The 13,502-nt window shown below is 62.8% G+C and overlaps 1 protein-coding gene across 2 annotated transcripts in view; it reads left to right on the top strand.

Moving 5' to 3' along the window:
• Nucleotides 1–13,502, top strand: part of KIRREL1 (kirre like nephrin family adhesion molecule 1) — an 86,436-nt gene that overhangs the window by 60,650 nt on the left and 12,284 nt on the right. For both annotated transcript variants that reach the window (XM_059145110.1, XM_059145111.1), the window contains exons 2-4: nucleotides 6,227–6,376; nucleotides 7,988–8,137; nucleotides 12,456–12,613. In XM_059145110.1, coding sequence (XP_059001093.1) covers nucleotides 6,227–6,376; nucleotides 7,988–8,137; nucleotides 12,456–12,613 — 458 coding nt within the window. The remainder of the gene's footprint in view (nucleotides 1–6,226; nucleotides 6,377–7,987; nucleotides 8,138–12,455; nucleotides 12,614–13,502) is intronic.

Genomic DNA, 13,502 nt, shown 5'->3' with positions numbered 1-13,502 from the left:
TTCCTGGCTGGCCTGGCGGGCAGGGCTCTGGGAATGTGACCACCAGGGCACGGGGTGCCAGGACGTGAGCGCCAAAGCGTGAACTCGAATGCGGTTGTGCAAGAGCGGGTATGCACACGTGCGTGCACCCGGGGACGTGGGTGCTCACGTGTTATGGTACGTGCGTGCCCACGAGACGTGTGTGGGGTGTGTCTGAGGATCTGTGAGCATCTCCATCCTCTAGGACAGAGCTGGAGATCACTTCTCCGCCAGAATCAGAAGTGCAACTCCACCTCTGTCCTCACCAGGCCCAGCAGGACCGAGAGAGGACCCTGGGGGCAGGCAGCCTCTCCTGGCCTCACTCTTGGGAGCAGAGCTGGAAGGCCGTGTCCCCAGGGAGATGTGGGCTGAGCCGGGGAGGAGGGCAGGTCCTCCAGGGAGGGGGGGCGGCATCGAGGGGGGCTGCCAAGGCACCAGGGGTCCAGTCCGCACAGTGGCTGGTCTGGGCCAGGAGGTCCTGGGGGTGGTGAGAGCCGGAAGGCAGCGGGAGCCGGGCTGGTGTGGTGGCCTCCCGAGAGCCAGGTGTCCCGGCCCCTTGCTTTGCTTACTGGCCACACGACTCGCCAGCTATGTGGCTGGAGGGAACTTGCTTTTCTCTGAGCCTCAGATCCTTACTGGGGAGGCTACTGGCAGTGCCTCACAGGCTGTGGCGTGCCCCGGGCGGCACTGGGCCCAGGGACTGGCTGGGTCAGCAGGGGTATTTGTTATAACTCCCGAAGGTGGACACTGGCTCTTAGCGAGCAACTCCCGAAGGTGGACACTGGCTCTTAGCACTCGCGGTTTCTCCAATCACTGAGACCTCTCCGGATGCCACTGGCATTGTCTCGGCCTTGGGAGCCACTGTCCCTCCGCGTCAGGACGCTCGGGTCAAGCTCCTCCTGCGGTCGGTGGCAGCCTGCGGATCAGCTCCCTCGTGGCCTCGGGGTCCTGGCCACCCCCCAGAGGCCAGCAGGATGAAGTTGGAAGTGGGAGTCTCTGAGTGGGGACCCGAAGTAGTGGGCAGGGGCCTGAGCCCGGTGCCTCCAAGGAAGGCTTCTTGGATGCTCCCGGGGTGTGGCTCGGTGGCCCTGCTGCCGAGAAGCCCCGAGTCTGTTCCCATCTCCGCCGCTAAATAACATCTCTGTCTTAAGCGCCCGGGGCTTCGTTTCCCGTTTGTACGGAATGGACATAGCACCGCCCCGAGCAGGGCCGGAGATGCTGGGAGTGAGGTCTGTAGCGCACCTGCCTGGTGCCGGCACGTAGCGGGCGTCGCATAATTGGGAGTTATCATTACTAAGGGGCGCTGCTCGGATTGAGGGGACAAGAAAGGTAAATCAAAGCGTCTCTGTTCTGCAGGGGCTCCCAGCAGAGTGGGAGAGACAGAATCGCACACATGAGTAACTTTTAATCCAAGGCAGGCTGGGAGAAGGGCTCTAACCAGGAGCCCAAACAATGCGGGAAGAATGGGGGAGGGAGCTGTGACCCGTCTGGCCCAGGAGCTTTGAGTTGGGGTGGGGGCCGGGCAGGGTGGGGCTGGCAGTGATGGGGGAAGGGGTGTGGGGAAGGTGGGAATGGGGGTTTCTGCAGCTTTGACCCCTCCTCAGCTTGTGTGAAAAGCACAGCCCCCCCCATGATGCTCCCGCCCCGCACACTCCTCGTTTCTCCCCAGGCCCCTCCGTGCTGCCCTTGCTCTCCCCAGCCTGTTGGCTGAGCCTCCTGGGAGCTTCCCGTCCCGTGGGCCCCTGGGGGAGGGGAACACCAGGAGTCTGAGACCCCAGCCTCACTGTGCATGTCTAAAGGAGAGAAGTGCACTGAATATAGGGGTGCCTGTCCCGTGGCCAGGCTGGCTCCCATGGCCCTGCTCGCCACCTCTCTCCCTCCATTTTAAGGACCTGAGCCTTCCTGCTGCTCTGCCTTGGCCTGTGACATTCAGGGTCTTCTTGTCACCGGGTCTCGCCTGCTGCCTTTCCCCCCGGGTCACTGCCTTGGGCCTGTTTGTCCTCTCCCGGCCTCCTTCTCACCAAGATCTGCCTTCACTGGTGCTTCTCCCCAGTCCCAGGACGGTCCCTGGCTCTCCCCAGCCTCTGTGTGGGTGTCTGGCTTTGCCCCACCAGCCTCCCGTGCGTCTGTGTGGCTCGGTGCCCGTGGCCACGTGTCCTTCCCCACCTGTCTTCGTGATGGCTGCTAAGGCTTCCCCACGCCTGTGAAGACGGGGTGGCCACGGATCACAGCCCGTGGGAACTCATTCCAGAGCCCACCCGCAGATTCGTGTGGGGCGGGGGGAGGGGGGACAGGCCAGGGCTGCCAGTTGGGGCGAGCAGCGTGGGCGAGGCAGGACTGTGGTCGTGGGCTGCCTGCGCTCAGGCCCGCCCGAGTCCCCCCCTGCTGCCTTGAGCCATGCTCCTGTGTTTCTGTTTGCTGCCGGCTTTATTTCCTGCGAGCCGGGTGTGCGAGCCGGGTGCCGGCCCTGGGCGGGACTGCCGTCTGGCCCCCACCTGCAGTGCGGGCTTTGCTCAGGCACAGATGGTGGAGGCCCAAGGCCCCAGGGCCTTGGGGGCATGTGTGTGTGTGTCCGTGTGTGTGTGTGTGTGTGTGTGTGTGCGCGTGTGTGTGTGTGTGTGTGTGTGCGCGTGTGTGTCCTTGCTAGGCCACCAGGATGGGCTCTTGGTGCCTCTGTGACATGCGGGGACATCACTCCCTACCTCCTTCTTTGTCGTCAGGCCACCAGGACACGTCTGCCCTTGCCGTGGTGCCCTGTCCAGTGTCTCCCCTCACTGCTCACTTCCTAGGCTTTTCCTCAGCAGTCCCGTCATCGCAGTAGAACTGTGGGTCCTGCCTCCCCCTCCGGTCCCAGCTCGGCTCCACACTCCCTCCACCAGGGAGCCTCTTAGGACTGTCTGTGCACCCCTGCCCCCAGCGCTGTACCCAGCTTCCTTCAGGGAGAAGACCAGCCTGTCCCTCTATGTCCCTGCCCTGCCCGTGCCTCCGCTGCAGCCTGGGAGCGTGACTACCCCTCTGCCTCCTGTCCCTCACTGGGGGGCGGTGGGGGCGTGGGTCACATAGCAGGGTCGCTCGCTGCTTCAGAGCACCCGGGGGCCTGCCAGCCAGGCCTGTGCTGGGTGAGGAGCCAGAGCTCTGAGGGACCCAACCTGGACTTGGAGTCCCCTGGGCTCATGGCAGGGATGGGCAGTGCCGCGGGGGGACGTATGACCGCAGAGGTAAGAAATGAGTAAAAGGGGCTCTCGGGGCACGTGGGAAGTCGGGGAGAACTTCCCAGAGGAAGTAACTCTTCGAATCCCAAGGGAATGGGGGCAGCCGATCACCCTCCCCAGCCCTGGAACGGCTGTGCAAGGCATTGGAAGGGTGACAGGAGCCTGGGGTGTGCAGAGGAGAGAGCAGCGTGGGGCCTTCCCCTCCCCAGAGCCAACCCGCAGAGCTGGGCCTGTCTCGGCACCGTCTTGACTGTGGGGGCTGTTTGGGGGCAAACTCACTTGGGAGTTTTGCAGGGTCAGGATCCAGGGTCTTTGCCGCTGAGGACAGTCCCCAAGACCTCTTGGTGTGCCCTCCTCTCTGGGTACTTTACAGTCTTTGCTTCCACCCGTCTCCCGACTAAACTGTCTTCTCTCTCATGTCCTTGTGGGGGTTTCCAGGGACGCCTGACTCTGTAGCCACCCGGGATAGATACGGGGCATGGCGACCAGTGAGTGGGCACAGGCAAGGGTTTGTCGCAGGCCCGTCCTACTCCCCATCGCATTAACCTTCAGGGAGCCCTGGAGGTGGGGCTCAGAGAGGGACTTGGCCAAGGAAAAGGCAGAGGCATTATGCAAACTGAAGTCTGTCTCCTACACCTGAGCTCCTAAAAGGCCCCCTGCAGTCCTTGTCCACACTCCTGGCCGTGCAGGTGAGCAAGGCCCGGGGTGTTGGGGGGTGGGTGAGTGACACGCCCCAGCCATAACGCTCCCCCCTCGGGCCGCTCCCTGTCCCTGATCTCTGACTCTGACCACAAGGGCACCCCCTCCATCCTGCCTGCTTGTGCCCTGTGGACAAAGAGCAGCAACTCAGTGTCTGCTGGAGACGTCGCCAGGAGACCAGGGTGTCCGGGCCTGTGCAGCAAAGCCGTGAACAGAGTCTCATCTCTGAGCTGGGGACAGCCGGCCAGCCCACTCCCAAGCCCTTGACTTGGGTTCTGGGGCCGTGGGAAGGAGAAACGTGCGGGGACCTTGCAGCATGGAGCTGCACTAGAGAATGCGCAAGGATATGAATAAATTTGAATAATAATGAGGGCAATGCCTGAATTAATAATGCTGCCTGCTCACCTGACCCGCCCCTCCCCCAGGATCTCAGCACCTGCCCCGGAACCCCTGGGGATGTGGGCCAGCCTTACCCTTGGCCTCTTCAGGAGCCACGGAAGGATGTCCGGTGGCCCCGAGTCAGCAGCCCGTGGAGTGTGGGGAGGGACCCTCTTGCTAACTTCCCGGCCCCTGCAACCCAAGGAACTGGATTTGTGCGCTTCGCCGAGAGTAAAGAGGCTGCCTCGTTGTATTAAATCATACGCTGGCCATCATTCCCGGCCCTGCCCCCTCTCTCCGTCCCCTTTGTGTGCAGCAGACAATGTGGATGTCAGGGGATTCCAGGGGGATTCAGAGGGAGGAGATGTGGGCCTTGGCTGTGGAGGACAGGTTCCTCTTCTGGTAGATGGAGAGGACCAACACGCTCGCCTGCCCGCTGCGTTCTACCTCGCAGTGAAAACATGGGCATAGGCTCTTAGAGTCTGGAACAGGAAATGCATGGATAGAGCTGTGACAGCAGGGCTGGGAGATGGGACAAGCTGTTTGTCCAAGGAGCTAAGGGATCAATCCAGGAGGGCTTCCTGGAAGAAGGGAATGTGGGGCCAATTTGGAAAGATGGGGGGGTATGGAGCTGGAGGAGGAAACAGAAGGGAGGGGATAAGACCTGGGTCCTGTGGCTGGTGGCTCAGAGGGAGGTCGCAAGAGGGGGAGCGACAAGTTCCCTCCGCCTACACACTGGAGTGATGGAGGGTCAGAGAAATTGTGGAAAGGGTTGGATTTGGGGATTGTGGTCTCCGCAGAGCCTCGGGAGCTGGGGAGGGAAACATGAGAGCAGAGTCCCCTGAGCTGGGGCAAAGCTGGTTTTGGTCGCAGCAGTGTGACAGATTGGGACGAAGCTCGGAAGCGCCAGACCTCTCCCTTTGCTGTCTCCCCTCTTCCCACAGCCCCAGCAGCAGACCAGCTCCGCTGGCAGGGGGTGGGAGCCCAGGGGGGAGGAGCTGCCACAATCCAATTCCCTGCTCCATTTAGGCCCCACAATTAAAGGCAATTACTCTGCAGCTCTCTAATCAAACGCTCCGGGCCGGGCTGCCAGCCGGGCAGCCATGTGTGGCTCCACAGCCGCGGGGTGGGGGGGCGGGGGATCGAACAAAGTCACACGCGCGCCTGGCTCCCACCGCGCGGGCGGCACAGTGCGGTCCGTGTGTCCGCGTTTTCGCACGCGTGCCCTGGAGCTCGGGGGCAAGGGGCCGATGCGCGGGGCGGGGTGGGAGTGCCAAGAAGTGGGCTCAGAGGTTTGCTGTGGACGCTCCGACCCCAGGACTCCGGTGTTCACCCTTGTGCGATGCCCGCCCGGAGAGTCTGCCCTTGTGCGCCCGCTGGGTGCGCCGTCCCCGAAGCACACGTGTGCTGTCCGCGATGGCTCACAGGACACGTGCGGGCAGCGGTACTGTGCCCTAGCCCCACTCTGGGATTGCAGGGGTGGTGCAGGGCCAGCGGCTCTGCTCCTGGGTGCAGCACCTGGGAACAGGGCTGGGGGTGAGGCGGCAGGGGGCGGGGCAGGACCAGGACCTGGAGGGCCGAGGCTCAGGTTCGTCTCCGCACTCTGCCCTCACTCCCCCTCACCTGTCCCCATGCCAGTCCTCAGTGTCCTGTCTGTGGCACGGGAGGAGGGGACTAGCCTCATCTCAAGCCCTCCGTAACACTGTGCTGCTGAGCGCCCCCTCCTTGAAACCCGTCCCTCGGGGGCAGGGTGGGGGTGAGGAGGAGGAATCCGGGGCCAGCATAGGGCATCGTGGCGGGAAGGGGCTGGGCTGCAGTGGAGCAGGGACAGGGGCAGGGATAGGGCCCAGGGAGGGCGGCCCCTCGTGGAGCCTTTCCCTCCCGCACGTCCTCACTCTGTGCCGGCTTGGCTTTGCCAGGGACCCAGACCCGCTTCAGCCAGGAGCCGGCTGACCAGACGGTGGTGGCAGGACAGCGGGCCGTGCTCCCCTGTGTGCTGCTCAACTACTCCGGCATCGTGCAATGGACCAAGGACGGGCTGGCGCTGGGCATGGGCCAGGGCCTCAAAGGTGAGTGGGTGGCCCACCGGCCCGGCCCTCAGACGTCCTGTCTTTGTGCCCCTCCCCAGCATAGGCCCCACAGGGGCCGTGGCCCTTACCTCTCCGAGCTCCAGCCTCTCCTGCCCCATCTCTGTGAGGCCAGCTTTGCCCTCCCCTCCTAAGCTCTGCCTCCCCTGAAGCTCTGCGTTTCCTCCGGCTGCCGACTGGCTCAAGAAAGGCAACAGGAACCGGAGCGACTGAGGGGAAACGAGAGGCCTTTACGTAAGAGAGCTTGAGACAGACAGACAGACAGACACCGGGAGAGGTGCTCCAGGCAGGAAGAAGCGAGACCAGAGGGCAGGAGACCGCAGTGTTCTGTGGAGAGAGCGCAGGGACCCTCTGTCCCTCCTGCCAGGCTGGCTTTGCTCCCGACTCCCTCCTGCCCCTGCCCAGGCCACGTCTGCTCTGAGGCCAAAACCCCAGGGTAGCGTCAGCCTGGGCGCCGATGTCCGTGTTTGTGTGAGAAGCCTTTATCGGGTGCTGGGCAGCCTGTGCCCAAGCTACGAGGCGATTCAGGGAGACAGAACGAACCAATGACCTCTATTCCAGAACAAGGAAGGGCAGTTTGGGGAAGGCTTCCTGGCCGCGGCAGAGGAGGATGTCCCCTGGGCTCTGGGGCTGCCTCTGCGGCTGGTGAGCTGGGCGACCTTAGGAAAGTCGCGGCACCTCTCTGGGTCTCGGTTTACCACCGTGGAAAACAGCCGTAGAACTCAGGATCCGGCGCGGCATTTGTGAGTTCTGAGCCAAATGAGAGACCGCCGGGAAGCGGCGTCAGGCCGGAAGCCCAGGAAGGGCTGCACATTCTTATTCTTTTTGTTGTCTAGGGGTTGAGATTATTTGCTGAGGGGTCTGCATATTAGCACAGGTGAGGGAAGTGCAGAGGCGGGAGACGGGCTAGTGGCTCTATCGACGATAGAAAAGAAAGAGAAACTGGGAGAGAGATCAATGGATATGGAGTGAGAAGGATCTATAAGCCCTGGACAGCAGGAGATAGTGGGAGCGAGCCGGTGGGGAGCCCAGGGGAGAGGAACGGCGAGCCTGCAGGGGAGGGCAGAGCGGAGGGGCCAGCGGCTCCCAGGCCCACCTGCCGCAGCAGCCGTGGCTCCTCCAGGGCCTGTGTGGGTCAGGCCTCTTTCAGGGGCAGGACCCTGCCGCGTCCATCCCCGGCATGGCCAGTGCGGACATGGCCTTGGCCTGCCTCGGCCCCCCCACCCCCCGGCCCCCGGGAGCCCCGTCTGTGCTGCGAGGCCCTATATTTCCAGCGCCCACATGCTCTCCCCGTCTCCCCTTCCCTCAGCTTTTTTCCTGCTCCTTTCCTGTTATTACAAGGGTCGCTGGTCTGGAAACAGCTCCAGAAATTCCGCTCTTCTGCCCCTTCTGTGTCCCCCATCGCTCCTGCTCCAGGGCCCCCAGCCTGTCCGTAGGAGGCTGTGACATGGGAATGTGACAGCTGGGGCTCTGTGGACGGGGTCCCAGGCCAGGGTGGCGGGAGGAGTGCCGCCGTGGGGAGAGAGGGGCCCCTGGTAGGCCGGGTCCCAGGCTGGGGCAGGGCTCACCTCATTCACCCTTGTGTCCCTACAGCCTGGCCACGGTACCGGGTCGTGGGCTCCGCGGATGCCGGGCAGTACAACCTGGAGATCACGGACGCCGAGCTGTCTGACGACGCCTCCTACGAGTGCCAGGCCACAGAGGCCGCCCTGCGCTCGCGGCGGGCCAAGCTCACCGTGCTCAGTAAAGCTCTGCCCTCCTCCCGCTCTTTCCTCCTATCCCCGTGTCCCCTCCCTTCTTCCTGGCCGCTTGTCCGTCCCCACAGCCCTCCCGCATCTTTCTCTAAACTTTGTGCAAAGCCAAGTCCAGCAGAAGAGGGTAAAGCGGGCTGTGGGCCCCCACGGTGGGACCGAGGGCGCGTGAGGCCTGGCATCCTCTGTGCCCAGTGGGTTGGGCTCTATCGGTTGGACATAGGGCTCCCCCAGGGCAGAAGAGTTGGGGTGGAGATGCACCTGCTCCTGGCCCAGGCTTGTCGGTCAAGAGCTTCTCCCGCCCTCCCCACGGCTGCCTCCAGCCCCAGCCGCTGCCCCAGGGCTCCCTTCGTCCTCACTCAGCCCATACTCCCCTTCACCACTCTTCCTCCCTGGCCACTGAGAGTCCCCTGGAGGCCCTTCTGGGAGCCGGGGAGCAAGACCAGAAGGAATGAGCTGGAGGGTTGAGAACTGGGGTGGTGGGCTGGGTCCTGCTGGAGCAGAGCAGAGGTCCCTCTGTGAGAGCCCCCCGGGCCATCTGCATAATGCGGGGACTGGCCCCTGCAGGAGACAGGCTGGGACACCCCCTCTGGCTCCCTCCAGCCTGGTGCTCTCCCTCTGCCTCTGCTGGGCTTCCTCTGCCCGGGACCTCCCTCTTCCCTTTTGTCCTCCGTGCTGGCCCGGTCCCTTCCGCTGCCTTCGTGTGCTCTGTTCCATCTCATTGCCTGAAACCTGCAACGTGGGAGAAGCCCCTGGAAGGGCTGGGGGGGAGCGGGACTGAGGCCGCGAGCTCGGACACAGGAAGGTTTTACCCGGCGGGAGAGTGGGGGTGAGGGGGGCGCAGGAAGTCGTCCTTGTGTCTGGAAGAGCTGAACTGGGAGCTGGAGGTCAGGAGCCCTGGCCCATTCTGGCACTGGGACCCCGAGGGGTCACGAACCCTGGGTCTCAGTTTGCTCCTCGGTAAGGCAGCATGGTGACATCAGCCTTCTCTTAGCCGCTCTGCCCAGGCAGCTGTGAACCACTGGGGCTTGGGCAGGGAGGTGTCAGGGCAGCAAGGACTCTAGCCTGGGGGGAGGGGGCTCGCACTTCCTCGCTCGTGAGCAAGGTGCAAGCCTGAGGTCAGGGCGAGAGGCGGGTGGCCGGCGGGGAGATGGGCATGGGGCACCGCGACAGCACCTCCTATCCCTCCTGGGTGAGTGTGAGCCCGCGCCAGCCCAGGCCATCAAAGGGAACCCCGAGATTCTCGGCAGCCCGTCTGTCTTCTTTTCCCTCCCTAACCGCCTCTGTTGTGGATCCTGGAGGTCCTCCTTCTCACCCAGCGGACTCCCACCCCAACAAGGAGCCTCTGGCCCCCCTCCCCTCTCCTGCCCCAGACCCCCAGAGACAGAGCAGCAAAGATGAGAAAACACCAGCTAAGCCCCTAGGTATGGCAGGAATGGGGCTTATAATGGCATCCAGTGGCTTGTTTTGTTCAAGAAAGGCTTCCTGGAAGAGGAATATGAACGGAAGAGTGCCTTGTTGAAGAGCTTGCAAGCCACTGAGGGAGAGCCCGCGGTGGGGACGCTGGGTGGCTCATTAGGAGGGCATGGTCTGTGTGCAGTGTGTGGAACTTCCCAGCCTATCTGGGGGGCTTGGGGGGCCTGGGGGGCAGGGACAGTCCCCAAGAAGAAAAAGAACGAGAGGTTCGTGCTCGCTCTGCTCTCTCAGACCCCTGCCACCGGCAGCCGTGTGCAGGCTAAGAAGACAGGCCTCGTCTCGCACGCTCCCTGCTCACCCGGTTCTGTACGCCGGTGCTCACGGTACCAGTCCTGGAGACTGAGCAGAGTGGACAGTGGCCTGCGACCAGTGCCCGGCAGACCCGCCCCATCTGCAGCCGCAGCCCTTGTCTGCGCGCCCCGCTCCAGTCTGCCTTCTTCGTGCAGCAGCAGCCTTTCCTTCTCCCTGAGGCAGGGCTGAGCAGCGGCCTCCCACTCCCCTGCAGACACAGCGCCCACACGCAGGCCTGCAGCCCCCCCTCCCATCTCCTGCCCCGTGGGGACAGTGGCAGGGCTCTAGGGTCCCAGGGTCGGTGGGCCGGCCCCCACCAGCCTTGCTGCTTAACTCCCTCTCCTGCCTCAGGGCACACTCCGTAACCTCTCCGAGCCTCAGGGACCTCGTCTGGCATTTGGGGTCCATGGTATTTACCGCGAAAGGATTAATGAAGTATGCTTTGCAGAGAGTGTCAGACGCGGTCACATACGTGTGGAACTGGGCCCTTTGGTCGGCTTCCCACGAGCGGCGGAAACACTGGATCGCGTCACAGCTCATCGGCTGCACGTCTGGGATCTCCAGTCAACGACGCCGCTGGGGAAGAGTCGTCTATGTTATTTTTAAAACTTTACAAACGAGGAAACTGAGGCCACAGACCTACATACAGATTTGCCACAAATTAGGAAAATGTGTTTGTAAACAAGCAGCCGCACGGACATGCCCTCTGACAGCAGAGCAGACAATTCTCCTTTGCCCCAGAAACGGAGAGAAAGACGGGTCAGCGACAGATGGATGGTCTTGCCCGAAGGAGGGGAAAGGGCCAGCGTTCCAGGGAGGGGGGAGCCGAAGGGAGGCGGCGCCTTCCGTCTGACCCAGGGCGTACTGACCCCGCATTTGGACAGGATCTCTGCCCATCCAGGATGTCCTTCCTGGGTGAGACCGCAGGTGTGACCTCAGAGGGGCCCATGCAGACCAGGAGACCCCGAGTGGGGGCTCTATATCCACGCCTCTCCTTCTCACCCCACTTCCACATGTGCATAGGGGAACAGGGCAGAGCCCTAAGCAAAGAGGAGGCGGCGGGGCCTCGGCTGATCTGTTGGCCCGGAGCCGGGGGCACTGCTGGCTCTCGTCCCAGCAGCAGCGGGAACGCAGCACACGGTCACCCAGGCCTGCACACCACAGTCCGTACCCAGCACCCCTGCTGACCTTCATGAGGGCCCCCGGGTTAGGCAGTGCCGCATCCCTGCTGAAGAGGGACTCTCCCCTGAAGGCCTCATCCAAGATCACACGACAGGTGACCAGCCGGACACAGGGGTGTAACATCAGGGCAGCCTGCTCGGAAACTCTGCTCCTCTGTGTGTGTGAGTTGAGTGGAAAAGAAACGGTGCAGGTGGTTCCTTTCTAGAAGAAACTGCAGCATAGGACCGGCCTTTCCTACACCCCGGGGCAGCCCTGCCCGCCGTGAGGCTCTGTGGGCCTCCAGCACCTGCTCTCAACGGTTTCCTCACCGAGCCCTCCCTGGGTCTCCCCAGCAGAAGGCAAACCAAGCCCTTTCCCACTGCTGGCCTGATGACAACGGGGGCACCAGAAGGACGGTCACCGAAATCCCGAAACCCCGTCTTTGCCGCTTCAGTCCCTTAGTTACTCATACAGCTGCGCTCCCCGTGGACCTGCTGTCAGCCGAGCTCGGCTAAACCTCGGGCTTTCAGAGAAAGAAGCAGCCCTGCCTTCAAGGAACGTGTCATCTCACCGTCTGAGCTTTTTGGAGCCTGTGGGGATAGGACAAGAAGAGGCCTATTTCTTGGCGTCAGAAATCGGACCCATTCAATCCCTCAAGCAGTTAGCAGGAGCTGACGGTGGCCGCCTCTAGGCCTGGAGTTGGTAGAAAACCAGGGAGCAGGGGACAACAGCTTTGGTTGGGAAGGGGGCCCGAGCAGTCATCCTAAGTGACCCCAATATGAGGTTGGTTAGGAGCTCAGACCCCCTGCCTGGTGCCACCGCTGGGCCGGCTGTGGCGGGAGGGCCCGTGCAGCAGGCTGCGGGAGGGACAGCAGAGGTGAGGACACGAGAAAGTGCGGGGCTGCCTGGGGGAACCCTGAGCGGCAGGCCGAGACGCTAGTGAGCACCCCCACGGCACTTCATAGCCCTCCGAAGTGTCTGGGCAAGGAGGGGGCACCGTCTTAGCTGCGCGGGAGAAAATAACCTGCCAGTGGTGATGGATGTGTCTGCCGGGGGACTGGAGGCAGGGAGTCCGTTTGGGAGGTGGCTGTGATAGACCGGCTCACCGGGCTGGCCCAGGGTGAGGCCCCCCCCGTGCGGCCCCCGGAGTGTGAGCTGCACCCCGGTCCTGGAGAGCCTAGCTCTTCCCCAGTTTGCGGATGAGTACCCCTCATCCACCAGACGGGCTGGGAAGGAACCTGCTGGGGTTGGGGGCTGCGCTGGTGGCAACAGGTGTACAGATTGCAAGTTCAGGCGGCAGGGGCCGTCCACGGAGCAGATGCGCAGCGGGCAGGGTCAGGGGCTTAGCCGCACCCTGACTGATGGCTCTCATCACCCCGCAGTCCCCCCAGAGGACACCAGGATCGATGGCGGCCCTGTGATTCTGCTGCAAGCTGGCACCCCCCACAATCTCACATGCCGAGCCTTCAACGCCAAGCCGGCCGCCACCATCATCTGGTTCCGGGATGGGACACAGCAAGAGGGCGCTGTGGCCAGCACGGTGAGACCCTGCTGCTCCCCCAGACCCCGCAGCCCCATCCCAGGTGGGCCTGACCCAGACTCGGGGGGCACAGATGTGACGGGGAAGCTCGTACGTCATCTGGTAAAACCCTCATTGTGTAGCTGGGATCCAGAGGAAAGGACGGGGCGCCCACGTTCATGGTGCGCTGCTGCGTTCAGTGGCTAGCAGAGATGAAGAATAATGCTAATGCCAGATACACTGATTAAACACCTACTGTGTGCTGGGCACAGTGTATGCTGAGCTCCTAATGGACAGTCCCTCTGGATCCTCAAGGGAGTTTCATAAGGCTGGTGTTCTGTCCAACTCACCAAAGAGGGACACCGATGGTCAGAGAGGCTGATGCCTTGCCCGGGGTCACAAGGTCTGGTGCACAGCGGAGCTGGGGTCTGCACGTGGCTCAGGCTGCACTCCACTGAGCCCCTCGGCCTTCTCCTTCAGCCTCTGGTTGGCACGACTGAGTGAGCAGGCTATGACAGAGTCACCAGGGGATGTTCTGGGTGGCGCTGGCTGGAGTGAACATCCACCTCTCCAGTGTGAGGTGCTTCTGCCAGCTGCAGGCAAACACACAGGTGTGCCCAGCCCTTTGCTGGGTGCCGTGGGAGACCCAATCACCTGTGTGCCTCCGAGAGCAGTGCCAGGCAGAACCGGGTTAGCCCTGCCCTTGAAGGCTGGGTGACCTTGGACAGCTCCCTGCTCTCTGGCCTTGGTTTCCCCATTTGACTCAGGACACTCCGGCTTCAGTGGTGCTTAACCTTTTAGCACAAGATATCTGTAATTCTTCTCCTGTAGGGCTTCATATTTTGAAATGTTCTGGCAACCAAACGAGCTGATTTGTTAACAGCCATTTGTCGTTCACGCCCCTTCTCCG

Source organism: Mustela lutreola, chromosome 14 (genome assembly GCF_030435805.1).
Source record: "Mustela lutreola isolate mMusLut2 chromosome 14, mMusLut2.pri, whole genome shotgun sequence".
NCBI classification, from domain to species: domain Eukaryota; kingdom Metazoa; phylum Chordata; class Mammalia; order Carnivora; family Mustelidae; genus Mustela; species Mustela lutreola.
Note: the sequence above shows the minus strand (reverse complement) of the source record. Positions and strands in the feature narration are given on the sequence as shown.